Here is a 19,509-nt window from a genome sequence, read left to right as displayed (position 1 = left end):
TGTTGCCTTCTCTCTCCTGAGACCAACAGGAAAAATTCAATTTTTCTAAATTCAATATTCGTTAAGATATTTGTATTTAAAATCCGGAAAGAGGTATGAAAGAACCGGACAAAAACTAACGGACAACGCTCCTTTCCATCATTTAGACTGTCCTTTCCCAAATTTTCTCCGATTTTTGAGTTTTGAATATGTCAGCGAATATTGCACGTAAAAACTTGAATTTGTTGTTTTGTTAGACTCAGGAGAGACAGGACAACAACTTTCTAATTAGAAGTTGAAGGACGGGGGGGGCGTTAAAAAATGTAGATTTTTTTATTTTGTGGCACACTGTTTTCACTTTCAAAACTGATACAGGATAGTTTTTGAACTCAAAACATCGTCAACGGGTAAGGCAAATACCAGGAAATACTAAAAAATTCCTAATGCATTTCGACACGCTATGGGCGTCGTCTTCAGAGGATAAGAGTATCACGCTGACGGAGTTTCCCACTTGAATTGAGTACCAAATCTTCAATCTCGGTTGCTCAGCGGAACTTAAAAACTATACGTCTTTTCAAGTCATACGTCGTGGCAAGGTACTCTTATCCTCTGAAGACGACACCCATAGCGTGTTGAAATGCATTAGGAATTTTTTTAGTATTTCCCGGTATTTGCCTTATTCGTTGACGATTTTTTGAGTATTATTAGACAACGTCATTTACTCTTCCGCAATTTTTGAACGCCTTTTGAGCATTTTTTTGAACTGGAATCATACCCAATACGGCGGATGGTTGATGAGATAAAGGCCGCATTAGGACTTACAGGACACCCTGTATAGCCGTAAACCATCGAGAAATGTGGTCCGCTAACCAAGAACAAAAATCGTGTTATTACTTACTTAGTTATCGCCAGAAACTTGGCAATTAATTAATCCATTAGTTGTAATTGATCGCAGTTATCAAATACTGTAATATTTAATTAATTGTAATTATTAAATAATATAGTTATCACTTAATTATAACTATTAACTAATTATTATGCGACAGGAGCTAAAAAGTCGCAAAGTCATCAGAAATGGGATTTGACTTGGTAAAAGTTCGATTTCGGGCTTTTATCAACTCGCCTCGGTGAAACCTAGGTTATACCAGTCTTCGGGCTTTAACCGTAACAAATATATATGTATATACTTACGGTTTAAGTTTTAACAAACATTATTACCACTACTTCATACACATTTCAATAATAACAATTTGAATTATTTCAAAATCTTCCGAATCTTGGAACTCAACACAAGTTCGTTCTCCAAACAATCTTACTCTGATGGGTTACGGTTAAGCCCCACGTGAGTATCATAAATTTCGGGAAATTAAATAATTATGAAAGTAAATATTAAATGTTAAGCTGCAGCGACTTTGTTTTACTCCAGAACTTGAAAACACGACCAATCTCTTCGCTATTATAATATTCATCTCTAGGGAAGTCAGACTCGATGGTTTTCGGATACATTCGCAAGTATGAATGTGTATGTGTGCGCGCGTGTGTGTGTTTGCAAGTATACATATCCGCGTGTGTGTGTACCAATTTCCGTATTTTACACAAGTGGAAGTAAGACGATATGATTGTCTTCGTAATCACATTATTTTCCGCCAGAGAAAATCTTGCCTTTCCGCGAAGATTTCTGTCGCAGATGACTGGTCGGACGGAGAGTATGCGTGCGTGCGTGCGAGAGACTGCACAATGTCTCTATAGAGACTACTCTTCGAGTATATTATAAATAATTACTTGGCTTCTCCCGGCATATCATTTCCTGCTTTCAATACCTGGTGTTTCTCCCGGAGAAGATGGAAGGAGAACGGGAGAGATAGAGAATTAAGTCTCAGTTGCAATTTAGACTTTCACGAATCGAGGGAGGAGCGTCGGTGGGAAGGATTCCTGGCACGGAATCCAATTAGTCTGAACGAGTACTGGAGAGTACAGGGGGAGATCCAGTTAACGTCGATTCAATGATACTCTCTGTCTCGCAGATACTCTCCCACTCTCTTCTTCCTTCTCCTCCCCTTGTTCATTTCGATATTTTCCTGCTGCTGCTGCTGTCGAGACTAAATGATTCCGTATCACGCTGGAATGAGTGCGTTGTGACATAATCGGCGTCTCCCTTTGGAATTCAAGCTGCTCGTCGTTCCTCGGGGCATTCCTATCCGAAAACGTTACTCGTTTTTCTCCCCCCCCCCCTCCCCCTACTTATTATACGTATAGAGTCGTTTTCTGAATATCTTCATGATTGAGAAATACATGAAAAAAAGTAGAATCATGTTTACCGTGTACGTTAAAAGCACAAAAAAAGTTCACATTAGTTAGTTGTTCGTACGTGATTTGTAAGCTTGTGTGACGCATACGGGAGATGGGAGTTACTCCGTACCAAAGAGAATTGATCCAAAGTAAACTAGGATTTACTCTCTGGATCACAGCGGTGGTCCACGGCTTTTTTTACTACTATTACTAATAATTAGAAGGTGCATGCTTCCCATACACATTCCTCCACGGAATTTCTAACGAACTGGTACATGCCGGAATGCGCATGTAAATGTTGTGAGCCTAACGTGAAGTCTGTTTCTGAGTAATGCTTTTATGTATAGTGCTGCCATCTGCCATCAATTTTTCTAACTGTGAGTGAATAATGTTTTTTTTTTATACTGGAGGTCTATCCCCTAATTGTAAAATTATAAAAAAAAATAATAATAATGTCATTTTAAGAAAAATAGTTTTAAAAATAGTTTTAATCGAATTAACGAGCTAAAGCCAAGCTGTAACGTTGATAAAAAATTACCTAAAACCCGCAGGAGAGTAGTTTCATTCTTCCACGAAATTGAATTTCGATGCGTGTATCATGCTTCTAGATGCCGTATTGGCGTAATATCTCGATAAAAATATAAAACGTTGTTTTGGTTCTTTCGCAGTCCAGTAGATGGTTATTGCTATCGCAGCACATTTACCAGTGCTCTATTAAATGAACTACATTATTCGAGAACATTCTCGCTGTCAGATGGCTACAATTTCTGTTGGCTATAAATGATAGTCCATGACAGACATGAATATTTCCTGGGGAACCACGACCAAAATTATTTAGCAACCAGTGCCCTAGATATTCATTCCATGGTATTCTTATCGTTAATAGATACAGTAGCAATGTTCTTCTACCATTTTGCTATTGCGGACCGGTGAAAGAAAATGAAAACTTTTCAAACCAGCGAAAATGGGAGCAATAATTTGCGGACTGGAAAGAAATAAGCAAATTGCAGAAATATTTTGAGCAACGGAAAAAAAAAATTTTAATAATTGGGGGAAATAATATGCTGACCGGCAGAAAAATAAATGAGTAGGAGATATGATTTGAGGATGGGGGAACTAATTCGTTGTATGGCAAAAAAATAGATAAACGGGAAAAATAATTTGCGGACTTGGACGATATAATTAAAATGGAGAAATAATTTTTGAGGACACACAGGCAAAAATTCAAGTAAATAAGAAACATGGTTGTACCTCTGGGGGAGGAGGCAAAACGGTTGCGGGGGGGGGGGGAAGGGGGGTTTCTGATTCGCTGACTTTTGATGACAAGGGGGAAGGGGGGTTTGGATAATGCTTACGTAATCAACCACCCCTTATGAAAATATGAGTTAGGATTCAGAGGGGCAGAGCTGATGACGAAATTTTGCTGACAGGGAGGGGGGCTCAAAAATGGCTAAACATTTTCTTACGTAATACTTGAACGGCCCCTAAATAGAAATTATTTACGGGTATAGGAATTATTATGTGTGGAGAATCAAAAAATATACACAGTGAAAAGGAGTAATGTTATGTGCATTACCAACAAATTAAATACTGTAATTAGGAGAAATTATTTGTGGGCTGGCAAAAATTAATTCGTTAGGAGAAATAATTGGCAGACCAGCGAAAAAGTAAATGGGCTAAATAATTTGAATACTAGCAAATAATAATTGAAAAGGTGAGATATTTTGCGGAGCGGCAAAAAATAAATACATTTGAAAATATGTTAATAGAAGCAATAGTTTGAGCACTAAGAATATATGAATGGAAAGTAGACACAATTCACGTACTGGCATTGAATAAATTTATGGGGGAAATAATTTGCGGATCTGCAAAAAAATAAATAGGGAAATAATTTGCGTACCCCGGAGAAATTTATCATACTGATGAAATATTTAAGATAAATGCAGGTGAAAGAATTACTGTAATTTCTCTCTGAGCAGCATATAATATCCAGAGGATAATTTCCGCAATAAGTAATAGATAACAGCTATGAATCAAATATTGTAAGACCGAAATGATGTTCACTCTAGAAAAGGAAACGAGTAGAAATCGGAGTAAAAATATATAGTAATATCAGTTTTTATTCTCTCTCTTCTACTATATCTGCCAGTCGTTCAAAGCCCTATTATAAAGAAAACTAGAGAGAAATATTCGATGTCTATAACAGACTCTTGTGAAATGATATTACATTTCCCTTCGATGTAAGTAGGAAATGGCTGAAAACTTCCAAGATTCAACGAATGGTGTGTGTTTTCTCCTATTTTTTATTCCTCGTTCTCTTTTAAAGGCAAGGTGTGGGTCATTTTCCTTTTGGGTCTTGCGTGATTTTCGCTCACGGGTACAGGCTCTAGTCACGATATCGGAGGATAAAGAAAAATAATACATGGAATAGACAGCGAAATCACATTTCCGATAGACAGTACCTGGAAATTTGTGCACCTGTTTCGTAAAAGATCATAAAGAATCTGAACGTTTTCTTCCCCTCAGCTGGAAACTAAGAGAAAACTGCTTTCTGATTAGAATTTTTTTTTTACCCTTCACCTTTAGGAAATGATACCCTTCATGACGTCAAAAAAGAAACATAAAATAAAAATTTAATGAAATTATTAGCGGTTAATGGCAATACGTTGACTTTTCATGACTAATTTACTGCAACATTTATGAATTATATCATATAATGTCTGCAAAAAAAAATTATTTAAACAATTTTTGATCGAAATTTTCACACTCAAGAGCAACTGAATCAGAATTTGGGATTAGATGCCGTTTACCGATGGCTTCTGCAACCCATATCGGGGAAATGATTCTGGATGTTGTCGCTGCATACAAATTTCGGAACACCAGCGTAGAATAGCTTACTGATTTGTTATACAGTGGTCTGTATATCCTCTGTAACGACGCGAGCATGTCGATGTCGACCCGGCTCATCTAGTTGCTATTCTCTATGGCAATTGGCTCTGACAAGGATTCTTTCACAAGACATGATGCCCTCAACGTGATAGACACTTGACATTTAAGGGGTGTGAAAATTCCAGAGTCTGCAAGTCTCATCAGATGGATATGCCGGATGCTTGCTCACGATTTAGCCACGATCAAATGCATTTGGATTTTTTGTCTTTCCCACAATGAGTTCAAATGTTACTCTCCCCATAAGCCGAGCACCTTCCACTGCAGGAGCGCTGGTTATATCATGTCCGAATAAATCACTATACTCCCACAGCCCACAATTTTTCTTTTGCACGCAGCCAATTGTCATTAATTCAAATGATCCTGAGTGTATATGATTACAGCTATATGATTATTTTATCACAATAAAAATTAATTGATTTAATTTATTTCTTCTATTTGTAGCAACGATATTGTACACGGCAGTTGTCCGGGGTAAAGTTGCTCTACCTTGTGACATATCTCCCCCGACGGCTGACGATTCCGTAGTCCTGATCTTATGGTACAAAGGAGAAGATCCCGCACCAATTTACACGTTAGACTCTCGGAGAGGGACCGTGGAGCAGGCGAGGCAATCGGCGAGTGCCCAACTCGAAGGAAGAGCTTTTTTCAACATGATCAACAGACCAGCGTTCCTGCAGATCGATCCTGTACAGGAAGACGACGCGGGAGAATACAGATGCCGAGTTGACTTCCGCAAGGCTCGGACCGTCAACACGGTCATCACGCTCAAAGTCATTGGTGAGTAATTCGTTCTTTATTCTAATACATCTCTCTCCACACCCAAGAAAAGTCTATCATTTACCAGAGTATCTGACGAAGATAACATATTATTTGAGGATTCAATCAAAGTTCAAAGCTCTATTGTTTTATGACCTAAGTATTTCAGGTACTTCTGAGTCCGAACATACCAACATCTAATCAATATAACAATGAAATGACCAATAGTCACTCCTAAAACACTGACAACAGATCGGTATCAACTGAAAATTGTAAAGTGATTTATCCCCAAGAAATTAAGGAAATTTCAACATTCAAGTAATTTAATATTTCAATATTGAGAAGACTAAATATTTAATTGAGTAACTTGACAATTTTTATTACCTAAAGAAAAAACTGTTCCAAATATACGATGTCCAACAACATCAAATTAGGAAACATGTTTCCATCACACCATGCAAACAAACTAGCTGCCAGCTACCTTCGAGAAACCACAATCCACGTGCGACACCTTCAGAGAGACCGAAAGCGTCACTAACATTCAAATACCCATCCACGATATGTTTTTGCCTTGTGAAGGGGGGATGGTCGAAATAGTTGGAAATTTGTTTGAGTTACTTGGCAACTATTACTGCCTCACAATAACATCATGTTCGAAATATTTGATGTCGTCGGGTGACAGACACTCTACCCTATGTTATGCTCAACTCACTGAAGAGCCTCGATACCTCGGAGGAAGTGCTCAAGCGTTGACATCTATGGTACACAATCCCCGAACAGGAAAAAGGCTGGTGACACGGTGACCAATTACAAGGATTACACCGAAAGAGACCAAAAGACCTTTGTCGTAACACGACGCGTTCGGATGACATCATGCACCAAGACTAGCTGCCAGCTCCTTTCGAGAACCCACGCTCCACATAGACACCATAAGAGAGATCGAAAGCAGCCCTAGCATCCAAACACCCGTCCACGATGTTCGTTTGTGTTTTTGGGTTGGGTAGTGGGGATGGTCGAAATATAAATCATTTAAAATTAATTATCCGAGAAATTAACGTTACTAAATCATATAAACAATTTTTATCTTTAGTTGTTGAGAAGGTTTGAAATTTGTTTGAGTTACTTGACAACTATTACTGCCTCACAATAACATCATGTTCGTAATATTCGATGTCGTCGGGTGACAGACACTCTACCCTATGTTATGCTCAACTCACTGAAGAGCCTCGATACCTCGGACGAAGTGCGCAAGCGTTGACATCTATGGTACACAATCCCCGAACAGGAAAAAGGCTGGCGACACGGTGACCAATTACAAGGATTACACCGAAAGAGACCAAAAGACGTTTGTCGTAACACGACGCGTTCGGATGACATCATGCACCAAGACTAGCTGCCAGCTTCGTTCGAGAACCCACGCTCTACATAGACACCATAAGAGAGATCGAAAGCAGCCCTAGCATCCAAACACCCGTCCACGATGTTCGTTTGTGTTTTTGGGTTGGGTAGTGGGGATAGTCGAAATATAAATAATTTAAAATTAATTATCCGAGAAATTAACGTTGCTAAATCATACAAAAAATATTTATCTTTAGTTGTTGAGAAGGTTTGAAATTTGTTTGAGTTACTTGACATTTATTACTGCCTCACAATAACATCATGTTCGAAATATTCGATGTCGTCGGGTGACAGACACTCTACCCTATGTTATGCTCAACTCACTGAAGAGCCTCGATACATCGGAGGAAGTGCGCAAGCGTTGACATCTATGGTACACAATCCCCGAACAGGAAAAAGGCTGGCGACACGGTGACCAATTACAAGGATTACACCGAAAGAGACCAAAAGACGTTTGTCGTAACACGACGCGTTCGGATGACATCATGCACCAAGACTAGCTGCCAGCTCCGTTCGAGAACCCACGCTCCACATAGACACCATAAGAGAGATCGAAAGCAGCCCTAGCATCCAAACACCCGTCCACGATGTTCGTTTGTGTTTTTGGGTTGGGTAGTGGGGATGGTCGAAATATAAATAATTTAAAATTAATTATCCGAGAAATTAACGTTACTAAATCATATAAACAATTTTTATCTTTAGTTGTTGAGAAGGTTTGAAATTTGTTTGAGTTACTTGACAACTATTACTGCCTCACAATAACATCATGTTCGTAATATTCGATGTCGTCGGGTAACAGACACTCTACCCTATGTTATGCTCAACTCACTGAAGAGCCTCGATACCTCGGACGAAGTGCGCAAGCGTTGACATCTATGGTACACAATCCCCGAACAGGAAAAAGGCTGGCGACACGGTGACCAATTACAAGGATTACACCGAAAGAGACCAAAAGACGTTTGTCGTAACACGACGCGTTCGGATGACATCATGCACCAAGACTAGCTGCCAGCTTCGTTCGAGAACCCACGCTCCACATAGACACCATAAGAGAGATCGAAAGCTGCCCTAGCATCCAAACACCCGTCCACGATGTTCGTTTGTGTTTTTGGGTTGGGTAGTGGGGATAGTCGAAATATAAATAATTTAAAATTAATTATCCGAGAAATTAACGTTGCTAAATCATACAAAAAATATTTATCTTTAGTTGTTGAGAAGGTTTGAAATTTGTTTGAGTTACTTGACATTTATTACTGCCTCACAATAACATCATGTTCGAAATATTCGATGTCGTCGGGTGACAGACACTCTACCCTATGTTATGCTCAACTCACTGAAGAGCCTCGATACATCGGAGGAAGTGCGCAAGCGTTGACATCTATGGTACACAATCCCCGAACAGGAAAAAGGCTGGCGACACGGTGACCAATTACAAGGATTACACCGAAAGAGACCAAAAGACCTTTGTCGTAACACGGCGCGTTCGGATGACATCATGCACCAAGACTAGCTGCCAGCTCCTTTCGAGAACCCACGCTCCACATAGACACCATAAGAGAGATCGAAAGCAGCCCTAGCAAAATAAACACCCGTCCACGATGTTCGTTTGTGTTTTTGGGTTGGGTAGTGGGGATGGTCGAAATATAAATCATTTAAAATTAATTATCCGAGAAATTAACGTTACTAAATCATATAAACAATTTTTATCTTTAGTTGTTGAGAAGGTTTGAAATTTGTTTGAGTTACTTGACAACTATTACTGCCTCACAATAACATCATGTTCGTAATATTCGATGTCGTCGGGTGACAGACACTCTACCCTATGTTATGCTCAACTCACTGAAGAGCCTCGATACCTCGGACGAAGTGCGCAAGCGTTGACATCTATGGTACACAATCCCCGAACAGGAAAAAGGCTGGCGACACGGTGACCAATTACAAGGATTACACCGAAAGAGACCAAAAGACGTTTGTCGTAACACGACGCGTTCGGATGACATCATGCACCAAGACTAGCTGCCAGCTTCGTTCGAGAACCCACGCTCCACATAGACACCATAAGAGAGATCGAAAGCTGCCCTAGCATCCAAACACCCGTCCACGATGTTCGTTTGTGTTTTTGGGTTGGGTAGTGGGGATAGTCGAAATATAAATAATTTAAAATTAATTATCCGAGAAATTAACGTTGCTAAATCATACAAAAAATATTTATCTTTAGTTGTTGAGAAGGTTTGAAATTTGTTTGAGTTACTTGACATTTATTACTGCCTCACAATAACATCATGTTCGAAATATTCGATGTCGTCGGGTGACAGACACTCTACCCTATGTTATGCTCAACTCACTGAAGAGCCTCGATACATCGGAGGAAGTGCGCAAGCGTTGACATCTATGGTACACAATCCCCGAACAGGAAAAAGGCTGGCGACACGGTGACCAATTACAAGGATTACACCGAAAGAGACCAAAAGACCTTTGTCGTAACACGGCGCGTTCGGATGACATCATGCACCAAGACTAGCTGCCAGCTCCTTTCGAGAACCCACGCTCCACATAGACACCATAAGAGAGATCGAAAGCAGCCCTAGCAAAATAAACACCCGTCCACGATGTTCGTTTGTGTTTTTGGGTTGGGTAGTGGGGATGGTCGAAATATAAATCATTTAAAATTAATTATCCGAGAAATTAACGTTACTAAATCATATAAACAATTTTTATCTTTAGTTGTTGAGAAGGTTTGAAATTTGTTTGAGTTACTTGACAACTATTACTGCCTCACAATAACATCATGTTCGTAATATTCGATGTCGTCGGGTGACAGACACTCTACCCTATGTTATGCTCAACTCACTGAAGAGCCTCGATACCTCGGACGAAGTGCGCAAGCGTTGACATCTATGGTACACAATCCCCGAACAGGAAAAAGGCTGGCGACACGGTGACCAATTACAAGGATTACACCGAAAGAGACCAAAAGACGTTTGTCGTAACACGACGCGTTCGGATGACATCATGCACCAAGACTAGCTGCCAGCTTCGTTCGAGAACCCACGCTCCACATAGACACCATAAGAGAGATCGAAAGCTGCCCTAGCATCCAAACACCCGTCCACGATGTTCGTTTGTGTTTTTGGGTTGGGTAGTGGGGATAGTCGAAATATAAATAATTTAAAATTAATTATCCGAGAAATTAACGTTGCTAAATCATACAAAAAATATTTATCTTTAGTTGTTGAGAAGGTTTGAAATTTGTTTGAGTTACTTGACATTTATTACTGCCTCACAATAACATCATGTTCGAAATATTCGATGTCGTCGGGTGACAGACACTCTACCCTATGTTATGCTCAACTCACTGAAGAGCCTCGATACATCGGAGGAAGTGCGCAAGCGTTGACATCTATGGTACACAATCCCCGAACAGGAAAAAGGCTGGCGACACGGTGACCAATTACAAGGATTACACCGAAAGAGACCAAAAGACCTTTGTCGTAACACGGCGCGTTCGGATGACATCATGCACCAAGACTAGCTGCCAGCTCCTTTCGAGAACCCACGCTCCACATAGACACCATAAGAGAGATCGAAAGCAGCCCTAGCAAAATAAACACCCGTCCACGATGTTCGTTTGTGTTTTTGGGTTGGGTAGTGGGGATGGTCGAAATATAAATCATTTAAAATTAATTATCCGAGAAATTAACGTTACTAAATCATATAAACAATTTTTATCTTTAGTTGTTGAGAAGGTTTGAAATTTGTTTGAGTTACTTGACAACTATTACTGCCTCACAATAACATCATGTTCGTAATATTCGATGTCGTCGGGTGACAGACACTCTACCCTATGTTATGCTCAACTCACTGAAGAGCCTCGATACCTCGGACGAAGTGCGCAAGCGTTGACATCTATGGTACACAATCCCCGAACAGGAAAAAGGCTGGCGACACGGTGACCAATTACAAGGATTACACCGAAAGAGACCAAAAGACGTTTGTCGTAACACGACGCGTTCGGATGACATCATGCACCAAGACTAGCTGCCAGCTTCGTTCGAGAACCCACGCTCCACATAGACACCATAAGAGAGATCGAAAGCTGCCCTAGCATCCAAACACCCGTCCACGATGTTCGTTTGTGTTTTTGGGTTGGGTAGTGGGGATAGTCGAAATATAAATAATTTAAAATTAATTATCCGAGAAATTAACGTTGCTAAATCATACAAAAAATATTTATCTTTAGTTGTTGAGAAGGTTTGAAATTTGTTTGAGTTACTTGACATTTATTACTGCCTCACAATAACATCATGTTCGAAATATTCGATGTCGTCGGGTGACAGACACTCTACCCTATGTTATGCTCAACTCACTGAAGAGCCTCGATACATCGGAGGAAGTGCGCAAGCGTTGACATCTATGGTACACAATCCCCGAACAGGAAAAAGGCTGGCGACACGGTGACCAATTACAAGGATTACACCGAAAGAGACCAAAAGACCTTTGTCGTAACACGGCGCGTTCGGATGACATCATGCACCAAGACTAGCTGCCAGCTCCTTTCGAGAACCCACGCTCCACATAGACACCATAAGAGAGATCGAAAGCAGCCCTAGCAAAATAAACACCCGTCCACGATGTTCGTTTGTGTTTTTGGGTTGGGTAGTGGGGATGGTCGAAATTTAAATCGTTTAAAATTAATTATCCGAGAAATTAACGTTACTAAATCATATAAAAAATATTTATCTTTAGTTGTTGGGTATTTATCATCTCAATTTACATTAATTGGGATGCTTTAGTAGAGAAATCTCGGAATTAGGATTAGGTTCGGGATAGTACGAAAGCAGTCCTCGGCATTAATATTTTACTTTGTTTTGTCGACGTCAGGTAAAAAAGCTTAAATGAAGGCATGAAACATTACTCACCTTGTTTTCTCTTGTCTGTTCGTTGAATGAATAATCCCTGCTTTTGTTTCGAGTACCGCACTCTTCTGCGTCCAAATCATCTGTGACTAAAACCATTCCTGCTACCTTCTTATTTATGAAGAACAACAATATAATTCTTTAAATAAACTGTTCAAAAGGAAACAAAGGAAAAATACATTCTCAACAACGTAGCAAAGTGAACAATGCCTAAGACGCGAACATATTGTTTCAGAGCAGCGTTCCATGAGAATGCATTACTTGAAAACCGAGTAAATTCCGACTCTTTTGAAAAACTACCGTAGCTTGGCTTTTAGTCACAAAATATTAATTTCTGGTCACAGTAATGCGTGTCTTGACCTTCATCACTATGCGATTTCAAGATTAGTTGGAAATCATGACATATGGCAGAGGTCTTCAACTTTCCAGACACTGTGGGGTAAATTGAAATTACATGAGAAACCAGATTGTCACCAGGTCATATACCGCAGTTTTAAGATATTATCGTGATTCACAAGAATGCATAGTGTCTTAAGTGGAGTGAACGTAATGTATAGTGGTGTCCATGTAATGAACATTAACATCAATGTAATGAACATTAACATCAATGTAATGAACATTAACATCAATGTAATGAACATTAACATCAATGTAATGAACATTAACATCAATGTAATGAACATTAACATCAATGTAATGAACATTAACATCAATGTAATGAACATTAACATCAATGTAATGAACATTAACATCAATGTAATGAACATTAACATCAACGTAATGTACAGTGGCATCAATTTAATGTACAGTGGAGTCTTGTGGAATGGGCCAACAACTCTAAGTAAAAAAAAAGTCTTAATACGCTTGGTTGCATTTTCCAAGTGTTATATTAGAACATTTATAAAAAATTTATAGTGTAATCCCGGCCTAACACAGATTTATAGTGTGTTTCTCCAATGTTATTCAACCTATTCTTATTTGCACACTAGTGGAAAAGGTAGAATATATTTCACGGACCAGCAAAAGGGAGGGAAATAATTTACGGACCAGCAAACATAAAAAAATAATGGTGTGGAATGGCAAAAGACGAGAATAAATAGAATAAATAACTTGTAGACCTTTTTGCAAAACATAAATAAATACCGCAGGACAGTTTCTCAAATTATGAACCGTGAAGACGGTATAGGTGGTCCGCAAGCAGACTTGATAAAATTAATTCTAATAAAAATCAGTTCCAACACCAGAATCAAAAATTAATCAAACTTTGTAATTGATGTTAGTTTTTTTCCCCAATATATATGGGTTCAAATAAAAATTATGCCTTCATATACACGGGTTCAACATACATCAGCGTGGGAAATTTCGGGGACCGCGAACCTACGAGATGCTATAAATACGAGGTATTACAAAACTTGGTCAAAAAAATTCAATTTATTGCCTCAAATGCAATTTTCTAATTGCTTCAGGATGGGAGAAATGAAGGGCTACTAAAAATCGCAATAAACAAAAATGTATTTCACGAGAGAAAAAAAAATTGAAATGTGAGAGCAAATTACCATATTTCGTTCAAAAAAATACGGTTAAGCTTGGATGTTAAATAGGGTAAAATACGGGACATTGCCAATTATCATCAAAAATGTTGCCAGAAGTAGGCACAATCACTAACTGTTATTAAAAATTGCGGAAAAACGTTTAACATGGAAGAATATGTGAAATGAACATACCATGGTAAATATTTTAAAAAATAATTAATTTTAAAAATTTTATTATTGATTTTATTTGAATAATTATTATCGTAATTGTCATAATATAATTTATATATTATGAAAACGCTATGTATTCATGGTCTTAGTAAATATTATAAATTCAATATCTGGTGTGTAAAAAAATTGTAACAACCATGTTACATGTCCCGTAATACGGGCCACAAGTGGTCCGTACATTCCAAGGCCCTTGGGTTCAGAAAGGTTGAGGAAACGCTGCTGTAGGAGGTATAATTTGCAAGTCGGCAAATGTAAATGTACAGGAAAAAGTGATTTGAGCACCCCCCAAAAAAAATCAACTAGAGATATATTTCAGACCGTCTGAAAGGCAGAAAAAGAAACAAAAACCAATTTTTAGAGACATCATCTTATTTTTTAAACCCGAAAATGTGTTGTGGCTACATAGATCTATTGTTATCAGGCTGGTAGAAAATTCCCGCGGACCGGCGATTCGAGAGCACTGGCCTAGTCATTTCGTTCCTCAAAATCTATAATTCAGAGAATTTACTTCCGTTTTCTATGGAAAGAACATAACGAATATGGTATTTTTCCCGAGGACGACATCATTCTACACTATCAATACGATTATTTTTAACAGCTGACTGACGCGGAGATATATTGCTCGCAAGGGGGCAGTCTAATTTTCTCTCTCTTTCCTAAATATATCTTCGCATCGGCCAGCTGTTAAAAACCTCAGTATGAATATCGGAGAATGACGTCATCCTCGGATAAGTCGCTACCTGGTGGAAGTGTCAGCGACTATGAGGTTTGGCCTGAATTAGGTCCGACCGTCCATGTACAGTCCCGTTCAGTGCACACCACCCCAGCTCAAAGGAAAGATTGAGATATTCGTTGAATTTGCAGTCTAGTGCGCTCACCGAGTCAAGTCAGAGGACGTGGGTTCGATTCCTCGCAACGTCAGTTGAATATTTTCTCTCCTTCCTTAATATATCTTCGCATCAGCAAGCTGTTAAAATCCTTATGATACTTTAAGATTACAAAGGCAACGAATCTCTAAATCTTCCCTTGGAGCTTTTGTGCGCTTAACGGGAGCCGGAAAGTGAAAGGACGTGGGTTCGATTCCCCGCAAAGGCATTGAATTTTCTCTCTTTCCAAAAAAAAATTCATCTTCGCAACAGCCAGTTGTTAAAAACCTTCGTATGGTACCACTACTACTACTAAAACAGACATGCACCTCGTCCATATTCCTCTGCGGAACTTGTAAAGAATTGGTACATGTTGCAATATGTGTGTGTGTATGTATAGTGAACCTTCCGTGAAGTTTGTTTCCGTGTAATGCTTGTCATGTGCAGTGCTGCCAACTGCAATCAATTTTTTTTAAACTACGAGTTTTTCTCAACTCACATAGCGAGTTAAGTGTAATGAATGAATAATTGTAATGTTCTAGGCCTGTTGCTCTCTGCGGCGAGACTTTTTAACGGGAGATCGGCTCGCATTCGCGACTCGAAGTTGGGAACCGAAAACCAACTTCAGCCGACCACCACTGTGGCGACGGTGGGGTTTCTTCGTATGGTACCGGAGAGTGACGTCATCCTTGTATAAGTCGCCGTCTGGTGGCAGCGTCAGCAGCTGTGAGCTTGGCCTGAATCAGGTCCGACCGACCATGCGCGGTCCCGTTCAGTGCACACGAGCTCCAAGGAAAAATTGAGAGATTCGTTGCCTTTGTAGTCACCCGGAAAGTGAAAGGACGTGGGTTCGTTCGATTTCCCGCAAAGCTCTTAAATTCAATTTTCCCGCAGAAAACCTACTTATATTATAACTTTGAATATGATTTCATATATCTTGTCTCTCATATATGTACCTCGTTTGGGTTTTAGTTAGTTTCCCTCCAGCTACATTACTTTTTGATGTTATTCGTCTCGTTTTCTTTTCTTTCGTGTCATGTCTTCTTTTTTGTCGTCTTTTTGTTCCTCATATTTCTGTTCCATTTTCCTCTGTTTCAACCGCGCGTTTATATTTTTCTATGTTTCTCTTTGTGACAGTTTTTCTTTTTCTTTTCCGTTTGTGCTTTCCATTTCTTTTCTGCTGTCATATGCGTTCTGCTTGCACGCTTATTGATTTCTGTATTTTGTGTGTTACTCTGTTCTGGTATATAACCGGCATTCAGGATTAGTGCGTTGCGCCTGAAACAACGAACAGAAACTTTATTGGCTTCCCAGACATCTCATATCAACCTCATAAATAACTAACTAGCTTTTCAGCAGTGCTGTAGATTAATTCGGCATGGTTTTTTTGTCATCAAAGATTAGGAGTAAAAACTTTGTAGGTTTCATTTGACTTGAAATTTAACTTCGGAATTTAAATCTAACCGTATTTTAAAAAAGTACGGAAACTTCCTATTTTTCTTGCATGATGGCAAAAAACTGTTCACAACCGTTATGGCACAAACTAGTTCTCTTGCAATGGGGTCTAAAATATTTGTCTTGTAAAGTGGCATAAAGTAAATCTTCCGCAATGTGACTTGAAGTAGTCCTTCGATATGTCTTAAAAGATTTCTGTTGCAGTATGTTCTAAACTATTTTTCCTGCATTGTCTCCTAAAACAATTCTCTTGCAATGTGCCCTAAGTGTGACATGGGTGAGTTTTCTTCCAATGTTTCCTAAAATAGTTCCCATGCAGTGTGATATACTTTAGCTCTCCAATGTCATGAAATATTTCTCCCACAATGGATCGTGAAATATTTCTCTCAAAACTAGTTCTTCCACAATTTGTCTGAAAATTTTTTTCCCACAATGTGTCGAAAAATAGTTCGCCCGCAATCTTTGCTGAAGTAGTTATCTTGCAACGTGTGCCAAAATTGGTCTTCTGAAGTAGTTCGCCTGCAATGTGTACAAAAATAGTTCTCCTGCAATGTGACATTCGTTAGTTTTCTTCCAATGTGCATTAAAATAGTTCTCCTGCAATGTGACATTCGTTAGTTTTCTTCCAATGTGCATTAAAATAGTTCTGCTTTGGAACGATTTGAATAGCTCCTCTGCAGTGGGTTCTAAAGTAGTTCTCTTGTAAAGTGTCTCTAAAGTAGTTCTCTTGCAAAGTGTCTCTAAAGTAGTTATCTTGCAAAGTGTCTCTAAAGTAGTTCTCTTGCAAAGTGTCTCTAAAGTAGTTCTCTTGCAAAGTGTCTCTAAAGTAGTTCTCTTGCAAAGTGTCTCTAAAGTAGTTCTCTTGCAAAGTGTCTCTAAAGTAGTTCTCTTGCAAAGTGTCTCTAAAGTAGTTCTCTTGCAAAGTGTCTCTAAAGTAGTTCTCTTGCAAAGTGTCTCTAAAGTAGTTCTCTTGCAAAGTGTCTCTAAAGTAGTTCTCTTGCATAGTGTCTCTAAAGTAGTTATCTATCTCCGAAATAGTTATCCTGCAATGTGTCCTAATATAGTTATCCTGCAATGTGTCCTAATATAGTTATCCTGCAATGTGTCCTAATATAGTTATCCTGCAATGTGTCCTAATATAGTTATCCTGCAATGTGTCCTAATATAGTTATCCTGCAATGTGTCCTAATATAGTTATCCTGCAATGTGTCCTAATATAGTTATCCTGCATTGTGTCCTAATATATTTATCGTGCAATGTGTCCTGAAATAGTTATCCTGCAATGTGTCTTAAAAGAATTCCTCTGCGATATGTCCCGAAAAAGTCCTCCATTTGCAGCGGCCAAATTAATTTCTCATTCGGTCTGCCCAAAATATATCATGTCTGGTCTTCTGCAAAGTGGTCAAAAAGATGGTCTTCTGCAATGTGATCCAAGAAACGCCTCAAGTCCTTGCGGCCCGATTCCGTTCTTTTCTTGCATGTGTCTTAAAACAGGTGTTTAAATTTGTGAACTAAAACCCTCTCTTTATATCGGATTTGTCTAGAAAATGCTTAAGCTTTGTCACGTTTGCTTCCGCCTCTTGCCTTTTTCAAAATTTCGGATGTGATCAGTCCATTTACCGCATAACGTCAAGATATTTGACATATAACAACATAAACATATTTCACATGGTCGACATAAGCATCAATCTGGCCTCTTTCCCTTCACACTGAGTATCCTGTAACTTTTCGGTGAATCAATAACCAAAACTCCGAAAATACTGAAAACCATCCAATTCATTGGAAATTTTTCCAAATGCCCCAAAAACAGTTACCAAAAAAAAATATATATATAAACTTTTCCTTTCACATTTCTTAAAAATCTTTAACGCATGGAATACACAGTAGAGTAATCAGAAAACTAATAACCATTAAAACCAAATGCTTCGAGTTCTTTTTGTTTTGTTTTTTCTCCTTCCCAGAAACAAAAATAATAATAATAATAACTATAAAATTGCATTAAAAAAATAACAACAGCGATAACGTCATCAAGAAAAATTTCATAAAATACGGAACTAAACAATTGAAGCAATTACGTACCATTATACCCAACACAAATAAGAAGAAATGAGTGAGCAAAATGTCCCGGATTCTATTCATTATGATTTTACTGCATTTCATCACAATTGAAAAAGTCATCAGGCTCCTCACATTTAGGTGATCAGCAGATGAATTATTATTATTATTTTTTTTTTTGTAATGTTCCGTATGTAATCATGGAATACAAGAAAACAAAATTTAAAAAAAAAAACAACAACAAAAATTGCGCATTTATATACAAAACTCGTTCTGATTAGCTAATGAAACTAATTTTTCTTTTGTTCACTTATAGCTGCCGCACAGGAAACTTGCCATTAGTAGCGTCTATTTGCATCAGAGTAATTTTTCTTCAAACAATTTTCCCACAGAATATATATATATACAGAATACACTCTAAAAAAAATTAGAATAATTTCCTTTCAAGCACAAAAATTGAAAATATAAAAGAAATAATTCCTTCTTTTTTTTTTCTGTTATAACATGAAATGGTAATTACCGAAAAATTAAAAGCAGGCTTAATGTAAATTCAAAAGAGAAGAAATTAACCAAAATTTTTTCTTTTCTTTGTTTTTCCGCCTCTCTTTAACTATTCATCGCTGTGCCCCTCCCCCCCCCCCCCCACAATCTGATGCATGTTAATGGTCCCGAAACAAAGTGAGTTAAGTATTAAATAACTACCACTAAGTGCATAAAAGAGGGTGATTATCTGATTTCAATTTTCACAACATGGGAGAGTTGCTCGCGGTGATGGAGGCGATGGAGCTGGTGCATCCGGTATATTAAAGGTAGATGTTAACCCACACACAAAAGAAAGTGAATGGATTTAATAAAGCTGAGGGGGCTTATGAAAAATAATGAATACGTGATTATTATCACTAATCATCACTGAATAGTTCGATATATTTACGTCCTTCGGTCTTTTCTTTTACTGTTTAATGGTGTTTTGTACAGTAAAACATCCTCAGATGCGGTCTACCCTGTTATATGGCAAAATAAAAATTTCCCATGCAAAAGACCTGTTAAAATAGTGTATTTCGAACCCCGTTTAACAGTCACCCT

General features: G+C 38.4%; 1 protein-coding gene across 3 annotated transcripts in view; it reads left to right on the top strand.

The window, feature by feature from the left end:
• The window catches only part of LOC149079865 (protein turtle-like), a 669,110-nt gene that overhangs the window by 624,808 nt on the left and 24,793 nt on the right, over positions 1-19,509 (top strand). For all 3 annotated transcript variants that reach the window (XM_089240371.1, XM_089240372.1, XM_089240373.1), the window contains one exon: positions 5,659-5,994. In XM_089240371.1, the coding sequence (XP_089096497.1) occupies positions 5,659-5,994 (336 nt within the window). The remainder of the gene's footprint in view (positions 1-5,658; positions 5,995-19,509) is intronic.

Source organism: Pholcus phalangioides, unplaced genomic scaffold (assembly GCF_987345545.1).
Source record: "Pholcus phalangioides strain wild (caught in Gottingen) unplaced genomic scaffold, Ppha-v1.0 ptg000012l_1, whole genome shotgun sequence".
In the NCBI taxonomy this organism is placed as follows: Eukaryota; Metazoa; Arthropoda; class Arachnida; order Araneae; family Pholcidae; genus Pholcus; species Pholcus phalangioides.
The sequence above is the reverse complement of the archived record's forward strand: the minus strand, read 5'-3'. Positions and strand labels throughout refer to the sequence as shown.